At 43.6% G+C, this 16,338-nt stretch overlaps 3 protein-coding genes across 6 annotated transcripts; 1 reads left to right on the top strand and 2 right to left on the bottom strand.

Moving 5' to 3' along the window:
• The first annotated feature begins 243 nt into the window (after positions 1-243).
• Positions 244-5,034, top strand: bricd5 (BRICHOS domain containing 5). Its single transcript, XM_079372066.1, has 6 exons — positions 244-361; positions 538-675; positions 767-916; positions 1,011-1,118; positions 3,272-3,422; positions 4,830-5,034. Exons 1-6 carry the CDS (start codon positions 308-310, stop codon positions 4,922-4,924), a joined length of 696 nt encoding a protein of 231 aa, XP_079228192.1. The 5' UTR covers positions 244-307; the 3' UTR covers positions 4,925-5,034.
• A 463-nt stretch (positions 5,035-5,497) lies between these two features.
• On the bottom strand, positions 5,498-8,788 carry mlst8 (MTOR associated protein, LST8 homolog). 2 transcript variants are annotated; one of them, XR_013781662.1, is made up of 10 exons: positions 8,682-8,788; positions 8,220-8,391; positions 7,630-7,681; positions 7,375-7,537; positions 7,218-7,293; positions 6,963-7,115; positions 6,753-6,877; positions 6,416-6,579; positions 5,773-6,045; positions 5,518-5,583 (listed from the first exon to the last, which is right to left on the bottom strand). XR_013781662.1 is itself a non-coding variant. In XM_079372065.1 (9 exons), the coding sequence occupies exons 2-9, from the start codon at positions 8,346-8,348 to the stop codon at positions 5,927-5,929; spliced, it is 981 nt and encodes a 326-aa protein (XP_079228191.1). In that variant the 5' UTR covers positions 8,349-8,391; positions 8,682-8,788; the 3' UTR covers positions 5,498-5,926. The 2 variants fall into 2 exon arrangements, 1 of the variants encoding a protein (XP_079228191.1); XM_079372065.1 differs by having other exon boundaries at positions 5,498-6,045.
• A 588-nt stretch (positions 8,789-9,376) lies between these two features.
• On the bottom strand, positions 9,377-15,115 carry meiob (meiosis specific with OB-fold). 3 transcript variants are annotated; one of them, XM_079372272.1, is made up of 14 exons: positions 14,939-15,115; positions 14,646-14,703; positions 14,416-14,473; positions 13,798-13,929; positions 13,430-13,502; positions 13,143-13,338; positions 11,789-11,889; positions 11,549-11,601; positions 11,276-11,371; positions 10,956-11,048; positions 10,187-10,331; positions 9,920-10,106; positions 9,752-9,838; positions 9,377-9,673 (listed from the first exon to the last, which is right to left on the bottom strand). In XM_079372272.1, exons 2-14 carry the CDS (start codon positions 14,700-14,702, stop codon positions 9,566-9,568), a joined length of 1,386 nt encoding a protein of 461 aa, XP_079228398.1. In that variant the 5' UTR covers position 14,703; positions 14,939-15,115; the 3' UTR covers positions 9,377-9,565. The 3 variants fall into 3 exon arrangements, with proteins under 3 accessions (XP_079228398.1, XP_079228396.1, XP_079228397.1); XM_079372270.1 differs by having other exon boundaries at positions 14,646-14,714; positions 14,939-15,114; XM_079372271.1 differs by having other exon boundaries at positions 14,646-14,710; positions 14,939-15,114.
• Positions 15,116-16,338: the final 1,223 nt, after the last annotated feature.

Below are 16,338 nucleotides of genomic sequence, written 5' to 3'. Positions count from 1 at the left end.
GGTAATCTTATTTGAGTCATATTGAACAGGGGAGACCTGGAAAAGGAAGTAATTGCAGGACGAGAAGACTTTAAAAAGGAAATTTGGCGGAGTTTTCTGTGAAGTGGGAGCAGCTTTGGGAGGGAAGCGGTGAGACGCAGGTAGGAGGAGGAAGGAGTTTGGGGGGGTAGAGGGGGGGGGGTCTGCAGGGACAAAGAGAAGCTGGTCAGGTGTGCTGAGTCTCACTCACCCTGGTCATGACCGCAGCTCCATGCTGATCGCTGCGAGCAGGGAGCAGACCGAGTGAGGGGCCGTCACGGGACACAGGATGGTGAAGTGTTGGAAACACTCTGACATCAGTTTGGAGGAAGCAAAGCGCACGGTAAGCAGAACAGCAACTACTGACTGAGCAAAGACGTGTTTGTCAGCTAATTCCAAGAAACTTTTTTTTTTGCCAACATGCAATTTACAAGAAAGCAACAGCTGCAGAATAGGATGAGACCACTTCATTAATGTGTTTAAATCCCATAACGCTGGTTCTTTGGTGCATGTCTTCAGGATGGGGGCTCGGCTGCGTCCCCCAAGTCCTACTTTCCACAAAAGGCATTCTGGTTCAGCCTCTCCGCTTCTCTGCTCCTCTTCATCATTGTCGTCAGTGTAACGATGCACCTCAGGGTGCCGCAGCCTCGTCCTCAGGTACGTGACCATCACTGCACGCAGCGATATGAACACGGAGGGTTTGTCTGAACTGTGGGAAACATTTTTTTTAACGGGTTTGCTTTTGTAGTCTTCACAGATTGTCCGGATCGTGGTTCCAGATCAGACCGGTGCTCTGATCAACCAATCAGCTGTTGTGGACCAGATGAATCAGCTGGTGACCTTTTCTGTGACCTCAGCAGGAAATGAGACGTCAACTGTGCTCTTTGACATGAAGCATGTACGTCTGGGTGGCAGGCAGGAGTTTGTGTGTGTGTCACGAGCAGAGTGTGTTATAAAAGATGTTCATCTGATTGTCTGCTGGTGTGTTTCAGAGTTTGATTTGTTATAAACCTGCAGAGCAGCAGAGCTGCTTCCTGCGTCACATGGAGAAGTCTGACTATGACAACGTGCACTCCCTCCTCCAGGAGTCAACGGACAAGGTAGGAAGAAACTTCTCAGTCCTGCTGCTGAACATCCTGCATGTAGTGTGGAGATGACTGACCTCAAAGATCTCCAAAACAACCACTCAAAAATACACACAGGGACCAGGAACAACTACACAGACACAACACAACAACAAAGGTGTGCAGAGAGACACCAATGAGATGCAAAGCAATGGCACAAAAAAAATGAAAAAGTTTATGAACACAAGGAGACGCAGACAACAATAAAAAAGTGACAAAATAACAAGAAAAAAATGACTAAAGAGAAATGCAGAAAATCATAAAAGAGGCAAAACAAGCATAACAGGAAACTGACTAATGACTGAGATGATAGAAGACAAAAGACTCATGAAGCCTTTAATAACAATAAAGGTGAGCAACACTTTATTTAACACTTAACATAATAAAACGTCCAAACAAAGAAAGACAAACACCTATGATACTCTACGGTACGATAAGATACGACACGATATGACGTGATGCACTTTTACAAAGTCAAACATTCAGCTGCTTCCACTAAAATCAATAATAAAAAACAAGAAAGAAACACGTCATTTAAACAGAAAGGTGTTTTCCAATTCAAAACAATTCAACATATATTGCTCATTAACCATACTGCATAAGATCTGCATTGAACATGAAATAACCAAGTTAAGAGAATATGATAACATACAGGAACACCAGGACGCTGTGCAAAGCATCGATCAGGATTTGGATGGAGGGACTCTCAGTGGGATCTCATAGTCTGAGAGGAGGAGAAACTGAGAGACGCACAAAAGTGCAAAACAACCAAAAAAAGAGACACAAAACAATAAAGAAGTAAAGCAATGAAAACACATAAAAAAAAAAAAAAGGACAGTCGTCATCCTCACTCTATTTAGTGTGGCTCTGTTTTCAGCTGTCTAATCCTGATCTTTATGTTTCCTACACAGAACTACAGAGCATGCAAACAGAATAATAAGGATATCTGAAAGAAGACAACATGACTCTGAGTATTTCTTGGTGCTTTCAGGAGGGCTGGGGAGTCTTTAGCCTGACCTTACCCAGAGGTCTATTGTTTCTTAATCGTTTCATTGCTCCCTCTTATTGCTTTCTGGATATCTGAGACAACCAAGCTCAGCATTAAAGGGCAAAATAAAAAGAGAGTAGCTTTTTGCCCTTTTGCCTCTCCCAGGTGTTCATGAAGCCTCACTAATGTGCGAACTGGCATTTCTGACTGCGACTTAAACCTTCAGCGCACCGAGCCGGGACCTGCTGGGCTCCATATGTTCTGCATGACTTCCCTGCTGCTGCGAACACAGAGAAGGGTTAAGTGTACAGGTCCTTAAAGAGCAGGATAGTCTTCCTCTCTCTTGCCTCCACGGCTGAATTCCTCAGCGTATCTGATCGCTCCAGGCCCCCTCGGCGTGCCTGGTATCTCCTTACAGGAGGCCACAGCAGTGGCACAATGGCCACTCTGTGCTGGGGCTTTTAAGGCTCCTCTGTTTGATAGAAAACTGCACTGGTTAGTCTGGGAAGAGCTTGTGTTTGTCTTCTGTGTGGCAAACACCTAAAATCTTTGATATTCAACTCCATGGTGAGTTTGGAATTGGAATCAGAGATGATACGTGTGTGACCATGTTGGACAATGTGAGCAGGTGAAAAGACTGCGACTCCATGTTTAAAAAGAGAGCGCACAGATTTGATCTGAGTCTGTGCGGGAGACCTGAGATGGAGTTTCTCTGCCTTATCGTCTGTTTGCATGAAAGCCCATCTCATTGAAAGTTTCAGTTTAGCAGCGTGAGCTCATCTCCTCTGTGTCTCATTAGCTCATTAAATGTGAGATGACGGCGAGCCGTGGTCAGTCCCTCCTCTCTGCAGCACAATGGTCTTACTGGTTGGAACCCTGGTTGCTACTGAATGTGATTGACTTGAGTCCAACATCACTTTGAGTGGTTTGTTATCAGAGCCAATCAAAGCTGTAAACGGTGCAATTAGAAAACAGCCTTTCAACAGGACACTGAGCAAACTTCACCGGCTGAGATTTCCGGCTGATAACAGACGCTTGAGTTCAGTCCTGCTTTTCTTCTTCATGTCTCCCTTTGCTTTGACTCTCATACAATCAATTCATGATTCCTAACACTCAGAGCTTTATAAACTGTCCTCTGCAGAGCCGCTCGGAGCTGCCACAGAACGACACCCAGAGGCGGATGGAGTTCCTGGGAGTGCTGGCGAGCAGTCAGGTGGACGTGTCCACGCTGGACCAGCCTCTTCAGGCTCTGTGTCAGGACAGATCCGTCCACTGGACCAGGAGGGCAGAGGGTGAGAAGAGCCAGGCTGATGACTCACTCCCACTAATCCTGTTCTGCTGCCATCCAGGGGAACACAAGTCATGTTCTCCTGTCTGACAGCTTACTGAAATCTAAACAGCACAGCAGTGACACTCGTCTTTTCTAAGTTCATGTATCATATTTAACACTGGTGTTGTCCATCCATCTTCTTTCTTTCATTATACAGAACAATGTTTTTAACCAAAAGTCCAACAAGTCATAACCACGTCTTTTTGCTGAACCAGTGATTGGTGGAAACTCCTACACGTGAACCAAAACTGTTATGATGTCGACCACTTTACAGACCGCTGCCAGCCAATCACAAGCAAAGGCCACGGTGACGCACACAGCAGTGATTAAAGAGCGTCAAAGAGCCTGAACATCAAGTCAAAATGAGTCGGGCTGCAACTTGCAATTACGTAAACTACAGTTATTGCACTGAATGTTTGGGGTTATGAAAAGAAGGAAAATAGTGGAATATATGGTAAATGGTTTTAATCTTGTATCGCGTCCTCTGATTACTCAAAGGTCACACCTACACACACACACACACACACCTACACACACACACACCTACACACACACACACTGATGGTAGAGGCTGCAGTGTAGAGAAGAAACTAATCAACAAACACTCAACCTGAAGAAGCAGCGGGAGCAACTCACGGTAAAGTGTCCGAGGACACGTCAGGCATGACGCTGCAGGAGCGAGGGATCGAACCCTCGACTCCGCCCCTCAATGTACCCGAGCCCAAGATGACGTCTTGTATTTGTTTTCTTTTAACAAGAAAAAAACAGGTTTTTTTTGGGGGGGGGAGCCAAACCAGCCAAACCTTTATTTTGAACTTTTCTTTTCCAATTATTAATCCTTAGTTTACCAAGACAAATATACATTTACTGGTGTGTTCTGGTAAACAACAAATTCCATCTGTAAACATGTTTTTTTTATGCTTTTATTTACAGACAGGAAACGTGGATAAAGTCTGAAATCAGAGCGAGAGAGAGAGAGAGAGAGAGAGCGGGGGGGGGGGGGGGGGGTGACATGCTGGTTATTCAGTTTCAGGCTCTCAGATGTTTTATTTTGATGATCCGTTTAGTTCAGTTTCCACAGGAATGATGCTTTCGCTTCTCACAGTCACTGCACATAATACACTGAAGTCTGAAAGATCAGTCAGATGGAAACCAGCGAGTCAGGATGAAACCTGAGCTGAATGTTTGAGCTTTTAAAGATGTGGAGCTGCTGACATTTCCCCTCACAGATGAACTATTAACACCAGGAAACAACCTGCATGTTAGGACAGAAACCGTGTCTTCACTATGAACACTGTTTCCTCTAAGTGTTGCATCACGTCCTGCATTTCTTCACTTTCTTTGTCTGTTTGTCTGTTTGTTTTTTCAGGCCCGGGTAAACAACGGCTGGTCTACTTCTGCATCGACATCTGCTTTCCCAGCAACATCTGCGTGTCCGTGTGCTTCTACTACCTGCCCGAGTGACTGTGACTGTTATTCTCCTCCCGGCTAAAGATCAGGGAAACAAAGTTGTCTTTTTATCTCCCTCCTCAAGAAAAAAAAAAAAAAGAAAAAAAAAAGAAACCGAACAAAAAGCAGCTTTGAGCGTTTTTCTTTTGTGCCATACAGCTGCCAGTAAACCAGTGAAGCAGCCAACCCTCCCAGTCTGTTTCCCATCCTTCTGAGAGAGAAGAGATGGAGACAGGCTGTCACTGTTATCGCCAGAGCGTCATCGTCACCCTCTTCATGTCTAATACCCTCTCTGGTGGAGATTACAGCAGAAAGATCCCTTTTTTTTTGTATTTCCTGTAACTCGCTGCGGCACTGTGATTATGTGTAACTGTCCCTTTTGCAACAAGAGTGTTTTTTTTTCTGCCGTCCAATAAAAGACTGTTGTGTAAATCTTGGCAACATTCTTCTTCATTGGACTGAAACGAGAACGACAAAAAGGCTTTAATGCACGTCGTGCTGTCAGAGAGAGAGAACGCAGTCACAACAAAACGTTTCGTTTTATTTGATTCAGCGGGGTGAGAGCCCGCCAACATGGTACACGATTACATACTGTCCAAAAACAAATGAATGCACATACAGTATTTTACTTCCTGCGAGCAGCGTGGTCCTTAAGGTGACATAAATAACGCGCACTGTAAAAACAAAAGGGTTGAAAAAGGGCTTGTGAATCATTCTGACGTGCTTCATTCAAACGTTTGATAATCTTGGGTCGGACGTCTTCACGTCTGATCGGTTACATTTAGAGCAAGCTGCTGTGATTGGCTGTTAAACTTATAAATGTGCATCCTGTGCCTGCTGCAACGCTGAACACGTAAAAGCACCTGGCAAACGAAGGGCCTCGTTTCTCTTTCCTTCGAGGCAAAAGGATCTCATCCCATCCCGCCTCAGGAGGAGCCGAGGCCCATCTTGTCAAAAGAGTCTCTTTCTCGTCGAGCTCCGCAGAGTGTCTGTGATCTGCCGTCTCTTTCTTCCTCTTCAGCCCAGCACGCTGTCGTTAAAGGCCAAACACACCACAGCCTTCTGGTGCCCGCTGTATTCCCTCTTGATCTCCCCGGTCTCCACGCACCACAGGCGAGCCAGGTTGTCTGAAGAGGCTGCAGGATGCAAACAGGAGTCAGTGTCATTTACTGTGTACTGTTGACTTGTCAAGTTAGTTTCTATCTACGCAGGAGCTTTAAGAGAAAACATCATTTCTTAAATACAGCAATAAAGTGTAAATGTTCCTGCACTAATTAACTACTCATCCTGTAAATAAACACTTTGTTTCAGCTTCACCATAAGTGATAGTAAGTAACGGTAGCAACCTACTAAATCTTCAGTGTTGACACCTGCTCATTAAGTCTTAACGTGTTCACAAATACAACAGGTTGTAAATGTCTGACTGAATTTGAACGCCACAGACTGCAGCATGCACATGTGCATTACAGTGATTGACTGTTTTTTCCTCGGCGCTCGTGAACTGACCCGTGACGATGTACTGGGAGTCTCCTGAGAAAGCGCAGTCCCACATCCAGCCTCTGGACGTCTCTCCGGGGTTGTTGCTCTTGATGCTCAGCTCGGTCATCAGAGAGAAATTGGACGTCCTCCAGATCTTACAGGTCTGGTCTGCAGAGCAGGTGGCCAACAGCCTGACGGGGGTCAGAGGCACTGATCAGAAACATCGGAGCAAAGAGCTACATGTCTTTGTTTATCATACGGATCCAAAAGGGCAGATATGGTTAAAACAAAAACTCATCTTCAGCCCTTCTAGCTTTCATATTATGTCGGGGTTTTTTTCCCCAAGAGGGAAAAGTTGACTTACGTGGAGTCTGGGCTGAATTTGCAGCGGAGCGAGTAGCGTTTGTGTGCAGGGATTTTAGTCTTGGGGATGAGCTGCGTCACCTCGTCTCCGATTCCTCCAGCGAGGTTCCACACGTAACAGTTTCCCTGTCACCAAGTAAAGAAGGATCACACGTGTGCACATTCACGTGTCGAATGCAGCCCCCGCCTTCAGACTGATCTGGATACTCACCGAGCTGTTGACCGCCGCCATGTAGCTCGCGTCCGGGTCGATGTGAACCGCGTTAACAGAGACCTCGGGCTCGGGAATCAGCTGCTCGTTGTGGTCGGTTTTCAGATCCCAGATGTGAATCACGCCGCTCTGGTCTCCCACCATCAGCTCCGCCTGAAAAACATACGCCACTACTTAGACTTCAAACAGCAGGAGGAATATCGGAGTAAAACTGAGTAAGACTTGTTCTGAACGTGTGTCCAGTGAATGTCTCACCTGGTTGGGATGCAGGCACACACAGTTGATCGGAGCGTTGACCTGAAATATTCTCTGACACTGCAGGTTTCTTGACCTGCGAGGAGCAGCAGCAGGGGGTCAGAGTTAGTTTTTCTCTGAGCAGGGAGAGAGATATTGTTTGAGCACGGTGACGTACCTCAGGTCCCATATGCGAGCCATGCAGTCTTCTCCTCCCGTGTACATCCAGCGACCGTCTTCATGGAAGCCCACGGACGTGATGTTTTTGCTGACGCCGTCGTAGTTGATCACCGGGTTGGGGTTGTTTGAATTCAGGTCGTACATGCGGATGTGCTGATATCCTTCAATGCAGAGTTTACGTCAAAATGAAACAGAGAACAAAGATATACAGACGAAGAACAAGGACAGGGTTAGAGAAATATTCTCAGCCAACCTGCAGCTGCGATCATGCTCCTGTCAGGTGTGACCTCGAGTGAATTCACCTGCTGGAAGTTGATGTTAAGGAAGCTGATCTGCAGTGTTTGATGAGCATGTATATTCTCTCTACATAACAGGAAACAAGGGGCTCACAGTAGAGATGTTGTTGTTTGTCATTGCACCATGTCATTGTCATTTAGAACTTTTTGTTACCGTAGAAACAAGGCATGCAACGCTTTGCAGGGCAATGAGAGTGAGTGGTGTCAGACAGGGAGGTTAAACTAATGTCTTCCCCCCTACTGGTCTGGGGGCCCCAAAGCAGTTCGCTGCCTTGCCTGATGATAAGCAGCACCTCTGGACCAACATCCAAACTTCACTCCTTTTTTAAATTTAATTCATATTTTTGTAAATAAGTCAGTTTGATGGAGTGTTGTTTCCGTGTCCGTCTTTCTACTTGCCATGGCCTTTGAGCCGGTCATGACAGAGTACATCAACAGGCTACCTTTTTGATTAATTATTCAGTATTAAACCTTGGGCTCTGCACATTTTACACAGTTGCATGCTGGGAGTTGGAGAATGTTTCTTCTATGTTCACAGAGAGGATACAGAGTCCTGGTGCTGGACCGTCCTGGTGCAGATCCCGCTGTGAGCCTGCCAGAAACGGACCGTGTGGTCGTAACCAGCCGTGGCCAGAATGACCGGGTCGCTGCCCACCGTCCCCTGGTTCACGTTCATACCTGACTGCAGCCGGAAGTCACCTGTACAGGTGAGCGTGACCCTGCAGAGAGGAACAGAGAGGACATTCAGCTGCAGCTGGTTACAACATGTCGATCAGTTTAAACGTTAAACGGAAACACGATAAACATCATTGTTTGTGCGATGGTATAAATTAAAGTTTAAAAACGAGAATGCTAACGATAGCAAACTAGCTTAGCTGTTAGCAGGGGCGAACACACGCTAACATTAACAGAGGCCAGCACATCCGAGCTACGAGACTGTGTCGCTGCGAGACTTCATGTTGTTGTTTTTCGACGACTAAACACGCTGAATAAGACACATTTTCATCACCTTGTGTGTTGGTGTTGACGACGGAATCAGTCCGTCTGCTTGAAAGTGTCCCAAAGAAACAAGTGACGACAATTTCCAAAAGTTCCGCTTTGATCTGAAGGGATTTACCGCCATCTAGCGACCAAACACTGTCACTGCAGTTTAGTCTTTTATTTTGGTAAATTCTGGGACGGCTTGCTTTCTTCCGAGCTTTGTTTTATTATTTAAAAAAAAAATTGGTTAAATAACTGGTATTTTATTTAGTTCAGTTTAAATTTACATGTATTTTCTTTCATGCACCCTTTGTACATTTATTTATTTTTATTCTTTATATTTGAGGGTTTTTTAGAGAGAGAGCTTTTGAGAGAATTGCTTTTTATATTTTATTTTATTTTAAGTACTTTTTATTTTAGCCTTATTTCTCATGTTAAGTGTTTTTACATCCATACATCAAGACATATCCCCTGTGTATGTAAATGTACTTGGCAATAAAAACTGATTTATGATTCAGTCTAAAAACCTTTTAGAGTCAATTAATACTGACAATGTACCAACAACGTGTGTACTTTAATAGTCACTCAAACACTTTTGATATATGTATGTCTAAGATAAATGAAATATCTTTCAATAAAAATTGAAACTTTAATTAGCAGCTTATTCAAATGTCCTGTGATGCTACAAGATCGACAACAAAGGGACGTAATTGAGATTTTCTCATTGGTTTATTTATTTAACAGTTCTTTCAGGCAGTCAAGCAAACATTACACTCTTTAATAATCAAATGTACATTCAAATGAATAAGTTAATTTAATAAATAAATAAGTTAAATAAATACACAAGTAGTGCAGAGATCACACGTGTATTATCGAACATTATAACTCGTTGATCAGAGCAGGTAAAGCATCTCACTGCAGCAGGGCTGACATGTGCTGTTTGACCTCTCCTGGGTCAGCCAGAGAACAGGCCAGGACCACTCCTCTCATCCCAGACTTCAGTTTAGAGGAAGGGATAATCTACAACAAATCAGATTAAACAGGATTTATCAGCTTTGTACACTTTTTATTAGCACAAAGAATGAAGAGCTGCAGCACCTTGACGTGTATTTTGCATCTCTCCAAAAGAAACTTCCACTTCATGGCGGTGCGCTCGTCGTCGGTCAAACTGGTAAACTCCTCGGTCTGCAAGAGATGAGGTGGTAAAAGGCTGATTGTCTATCGTGAGCGTGCTCGGAGTTTGTTTCTCTAAAAGGGGGAACTGACCGTGCAGCCGAGCACTGTCTCTGCGACCGGGCTGCGGAGGGGGCAGCTGTGCAGAGTGCCGGTGTGGTCGGTAAAGTCCACCAGCAGGTCAAAGCCCGTGGAGGCTGAAAAGACCTGATCCCGCCCTGGACAGAGCTGGTTGGTGCAGCTCTGTGCATCGTCTGTCACCTGAAACTTACAGCTGTAGCTGAGACGACAGAGAGAACAGACCCGCCGGAGTCACTGAAGCTCATTTTAACGAGAAAAGACAAAACAACAAAAACTCACCAGCGTGTCTTGATGACTTTCGAAACGGAGGAGTCGAGGTCCAGCTTGGAGATGAAGCTGTATGTGATGCCAAAGAAAGCCTCGGGAGTCTCCTGGGCCTTCTGCTTCAGCTGGCTCACCGTGTACACGTCAGTGATGGAGTCCACTGCAGAGACCAGAGCAGCACCACACGTGTCTCCTCCAGGCAAACACACTGACACATCTACACCACTTATCTACTTTACTGTCATCAAATCACATAAAAGCTCAAACGCAGGAAATATTCTGCCTTATAAACTTTTAGATTTGGTTCCTCAGGCTCCACTTTCATTCTTTTCTTTTATAATAAATGATATCAAAGACATTTCTTTGCAGGAGTAGAAAGTTGTTTTGAGGGGAGGAGCTTCTCAATGAGGTGTTGATTAAATGCTGCAGCATGTTTGTTTTGTTTGTGTCGTTCTTCTTCTTCTCTGGTTTAGAGAAAAGCTGCTGACAGTTCTCGTATGAAAGCAGGAAACTGAAGCAACTTGAAACCTTCTCTCGGACTCTGTTAGTACAGAATAAAGTCCCTGTGATGGGATAGTGTATAACGAGTTATTGTCTCAGGGATGTGAATGATGAAGTTTCTTGTGCTTCTCAGTGTTTGACTCCAAACTGGACTGATAAACCTGCTCAGTCGTCTGTTTTTAATACTTTCTTGGAAATGATTTGTTGCAGTAAAAGGAAGAAACGTATTTAAGAGGATTCAGTAGTAATATGTGAACGAGGTGCTTTCCTCACTGAGACCGACCAGGTACATCTTCTGGTTTCTCATCTTGATCCAGAGCGCCAGAATCAGACACTTCTTTAGCGTAGCTGAACAGCAGGCTGGCTTCTCTGGTGTCTGCGAGGAGATAGATAGATAGATAGATAGATAGATAGATAGATACTTTATTGATCCCGAGGGAAATTCAAGTCATGATCAACGGAGACAAGATTTGAACAGCAGGAAGATATTTTTCTCTGATGTGTTTCTTGCACTGAAAAGGCCTTTACTGTTTCACGAGCTTCCTAAAAATAGCATGTCACTTTTTTTTTTTTTTTTTTGCATATTTGCAAAACATGTCTCACCAGGATTGACGGTGATGATGGTTTTGGAGTTGACGGTCGCCGTCATGCCGTTGCGGAAGCTGTCAAAGCTGATCTTTGCGTCTGCGATGAAGAGAACTTTGAACGAAGAATAAAAAGTTAAAAACAGCAGAAAGTAATCTGGAAAGGTAAACACTGCAGTTAACTCTCAGATCTCCGTGTTTCCCCCTCGGTGCTGAGCGCTAACGCGACATGACAGGCTGGAATAACATTTAAATAAATGTTCCTTTTTGTGGCTGCAGCTGTTAACCTTACCCGTCTCCTTCGGTATCAGCGTCTGTACGAGCTGAATGGCTTCTCTGTCCCAGCTGGGAGGTCAGCGGAGGTCAGGGGAGCGCGCGCGTGGTGAAAATCAAACACACATGGAGTTCAGCAGGTTAATTTAAAGCTTCACGTCAGAAGAGAAAATTTGCGGTGGCTTGAATATGGCAGCGAAGCAACATCAGTTATAAATCTTTTATTTAGTTTTCCTAATTAGTGACGAGTGTGACACACCAGATGAGAGGGAAGGAGGAGACGGAGTCATCGAAGAGTTTGGCTTCCAGCCGCTGCCCTTTACGTCCGTCTGAAGTGGTGAACTGCTTCAGCTCGCCAATCTGAAAATGTAAACAACACAATCAGGGGAAAAAAGTTCACATGACAAAACGTTTTGCTCCTCAGCTCTGGCCTCTCTCTGAACTCTCGTCTCTGTGTCGTCCTCAACGGGCAGGCTGGAATTTTCCGAGCAAACAAACATCCCGCCACGTAACCATGGAGACCAAACGGACATGGCGTCTCGCGTTGGGAAATTTAAGTGATATAAAACGATACGCTTCACTTTTTTAAACTTGTTCAAACATCGCAGGTGTTTGCTCAGCGTCCTGCACTCATTGTTACTTATCAGGCCTCAGAGACAGCAAGGAACACTTTCAATAACTCTTTCAGTTTGTGTGAATATTTGTTTTAAAGCTCAGAGAAATGTCTTTTCACCGTTTAGTCGTGTATTATCTTAGAGAAATCGACGGTTTATCTCTGTTATGATTTACCTGAAACTCAACTTTTAAAAAGTCCCATCAGACATTTCTCTTCCAGCTGCAGTGGCGACTGTAGAGTCTAACGGGGCCGCAGGCGAGAAGTCACTGGGGGCCCCGTCGAACCAGCGTTCATCGCCCTCGACCCGATGTTTACCCCTCCTCCTCTTTTTGTCCTGTTTCTGATTTCTCTCATATCAACACATAATTCATCCTCATTCTTCTTCTTGTTTTTTTTGCAACCCGAGTGAGTGCTGTCAGGTGACGGGGCCCCTTAGGGAGGTTTCAAACAGTCATTGTCAGACCCTCAGGGCCCCCCCCCCTCCTGGTCTGGGGCCCCCCCCCTCCTGGTCTGGGCCCCCCCCCCCTCCTGGTCTGGGGCCCAGTCTCGCCCTGTTGACCAGCAGCTGGAACGACTACTCGCTGCATACTTCGATTCCCCCGAGCAGGACTTGACTAACTTATTTTCTAAAGACTCAGTTGATCATATAAATATTCTACACATTGTTATCTGTGTTATTGACTCTGAAAGCTGCTGGGAGCCTCAGTCAAAGATGTCGGACTGCTGCGTTCAGGTCTTCTTCTACTTTGTCGACAAACCGATCTCCCTTCAGGGACAAAAAAAAGTAAAAGGTTGAGATTATGAGATATCATTACACTTTATTATTGCATATGTGAGAGTGATGCTGTATCTAAATCTAAACAAGAACATGAAAACGTTTGTTTCCCAAAATTTGGAAATATTTTTTGAAGATTCTTTTCAGTAGTTTGCAAACTTTGTCAAAACACTACATGAAACCCCGGTTGGGATGTCGAGGGTCAAAGCCGATGAGCCTTACCGACTTCACTGCAGCCAGTATATTTATCGACACGCCGTCCAGCTTCCGCCCGTTGGCCACGATGTCTCCCAGAGAGTAAAAATCTCCAGCGTCCTTCACAGGCAGGTGGATGAGAGGAAGCAGCCGGTCGATGGCGTCCACCTCGGCGCACAGGCGGACCTGAGAGTGAGCCTCAGACACCAGCAGCCTGTAGAGGCTGAAAACATCTCCAGTGTATCATCAATGCACATCACTGTACACACGTGTCGTACTCTATGCAGCTTCTCACGTCTCGGCAGGTGAATTACCTCGGTGTCGTAGGACAGAATTTGTCCCCTTTCTCTGGATCTTTGTTGGTAACCAAAGGATTCTCAATGACAACTGGGGGGGAAATTAAAATAATAATCTGTACATGTACAGTAAATATATCTGATGGTTTTTGTTTTTGAGAGAGAGAGTTTTTATTTTGTCATCAAAGAAATGCGTCACGACGTCCTGATTCAACTCTTATCATTCAAAACAACAAAACCCAACTTGGAGTAAAGCAGTAAATTGTGTAAATCTAGAAACTATACAGGTTTTAGAAAAAGAACTCGGCCCCTTGTTCAGCATTGTTTTGAACATCTGCATGTTTTATGTTTTTGTGTTAAAGGCTCGTGGATGACTTCGTCCTCACCACAGTCTCCGATGCTGAAGCTGTTGGAGAGCCCGATGATGTATGCGTCGTGTCCCCAGGCGGTCACGTTAATGAAGAAGTCGGGTGAGTCCTGGACGGTGAAGCTGAACGTGTATCTCTCTTCGCCAACATCTGAAATTCAGTCACACGGGTTACTGGTTAGTAGGGACGCAAAGATTAATCGTGATAAATCGATTCAAAGTTGTCGAAGTTCACATCTGTACTGTGAAAAATTAATCTCAATAATCTGGTGAGTGTCAGCTGCTGCAGAGAAAGATTTAGAAACTGAGGATGCACCACCGTCTTTTAAATCAGAGGTGTGGAAACATTTTGGCTTCAAGACAGGAAATGAAAAGAGGTGAGAAGATAAAATAAAAAAAATCAGTTTCACTCATCATCTGCCTACATCTGTCTCATTTAGTCAAATAAATCCAGAGAGAATCGTATTGTGAGTTCAGTGAATCATTACATCTCTACTGGTTGGTTGGTTGAATGAATAAGAAGAGGAGAGAGCAGATCAGAGAAGGGTTGTCAGTTCATGTATCGTCCAGAGGAGGGCGCTGGTGTACAAGACACGAAGGTGAAGCGTTATTATTATGAGATGTTACACATACTTACTTTTTCTGTCAGGAAAGCTTTTGACATCACTTTTCGCTATGATTATACCTGCCAATTTCTGAAGATAAAAAAAAAACACAACAAGAGAAAAGACAGTGAGCAGAATAGTCTTTAAAATACAGTCAAGACATGCAGCCTGTTTATGAAGGCAAATCAGCAGTTTAAGAAAGCTTTTTCATGAATAAAATAAAAAGGTGTAAAAGATATTCCTGTGAATCCTGTAAACTGACCGGATGAGAGAAGTTGGGATGCAGCTCAGAGATGGAGATGTATGTTTGAGCAGCCATTCTGTTTGCTTTCTTCAGTCCAGAATTTGTCACATTTAACATGTAAATGAGGCAGATGAAAAAAAAACCCCACAGTTAATTATTATTATTTTTTAATTCTATTGGATAAAACCGTTGAACCATTTTGTTTTCTTTAACTTTACATGATAAACAAAATATCTTAAAACCAGTCTAAATTTAAAAAAACAATAATTTGTTTGGGTTTATTATTTATTTAGCTCGCTGCTTCAACTTACCAAATGTTCTTTCGGTGTTTGTTGTTGATAATTAAAGATTGATATCAGTTTTAATTAGATATTTATCTTCTAAAACGAGTCACACTTTAACCAGGTTTTGTGTTTTCCTGCATTTAAATTACGACAGCTTTTCGCGGGTAAACTGCTGCACGCGACGACGAGACCACGCACAACATTCCACGCACGCGACATCTGCGCAAAATGCTGCCTTCATATACAGTCGGAAATATGAACATCTCGATTAGTGTTTATTGGATGAGAAGAAAAGAAAAGCGATAACCTTTTTCAAAATAAAAGATTATGGCCATGTAAAGACTCTTTAAGATGTCGTGTAATGTGCTGTTTGATATTGTGTGTTTTATAACATTGGTTAATTAAAAAAAAAGAATGAAAGTAAAATAATTATCCTCAGAAAAAAACCTGAATTTCAATTAAAGAAACCCCACTTCCTTTTTTCTCATTAGTTTTAGTTTTACAGTTACCGTTTGCTCATATAAATAATCAATTAGCACAAATTACAAAAAAAGCTCTGATCCTTATTTTCTTGGAGCTTGTGGTTATTGCATGTTTCCCTCAGACAGAAAATTTAATGTGTGAGACCAATTTACCCCCAAATATTCATAGTGCAGAAGCATAAAACAGCACTAACATAAAGTCTTACTTCAATGTATTCATTAGTCACATTTAAAGGCCTGTTTGCATTTGAAGCTCCCTGCTGGTGTTCCCTCAGTGACCAAGATATTGATGAGAACTCAACATCGGGGAGTTCACGTTTTCTCACTACACATTTTTTCCTACTAATCAACCAGCAAAAAAAAGAAAAAGAAAGTCTTATGGATGTGGTTTTATTTTGTTGGAACGGACTACTATAATGTGTTTCCCAAAGAAATAGTCAGGACCCTGTAAAAACAGAACATTTGGACTACTTCTGATTATTAAGAACATTGAATTAGGTTTGAGCATGCAGCTTAATGAGATCAAAACAATTGAAACAAGGCTGTGATTGAAATAGATATCCATTCAGTAATGTTTATTTATATATTGCGTGAAGGATGAAATCTGTAATGTAAACACACATCCAGTACAGAACACATCTGTACAGCTGAGTAACAGGAAGACATATTGTATTTGTATGTTTCTTCTCTATCCCTGCACCGCAGACATGACCTTAATAATCCATCCCAGTTGTCATTCATAGCGAGGGATTTGTTTCTCAGACAGCTTTTTCTGACAGCTTCCTGGTTTGTTTTGATGGCACAAAGCTTATTCTGATATGTGATCGTGCCTGATCCTGACACACACACACACACACACACACACACACACACACACACACACACACACACACACACACACACACACACACACACACACACAGGAATCTGGAGGTGTAACAGTAA

The sequence above is a fragment of the Symphodus melops genome (genome assembly GCF_947650265.1).
Source record: "Symphodus melops genome assembly, chromosome: 21".
NCBI lineage: Eukaryota > Metazoa > Chordata > Actinopteri > Labriformes > Labridae > Symphodus > Symphodus melops.
Note: the sequence above shows the minus strand (reverse complement) of the source record. Positions and strands in the feature narration are given on the sequence as shown.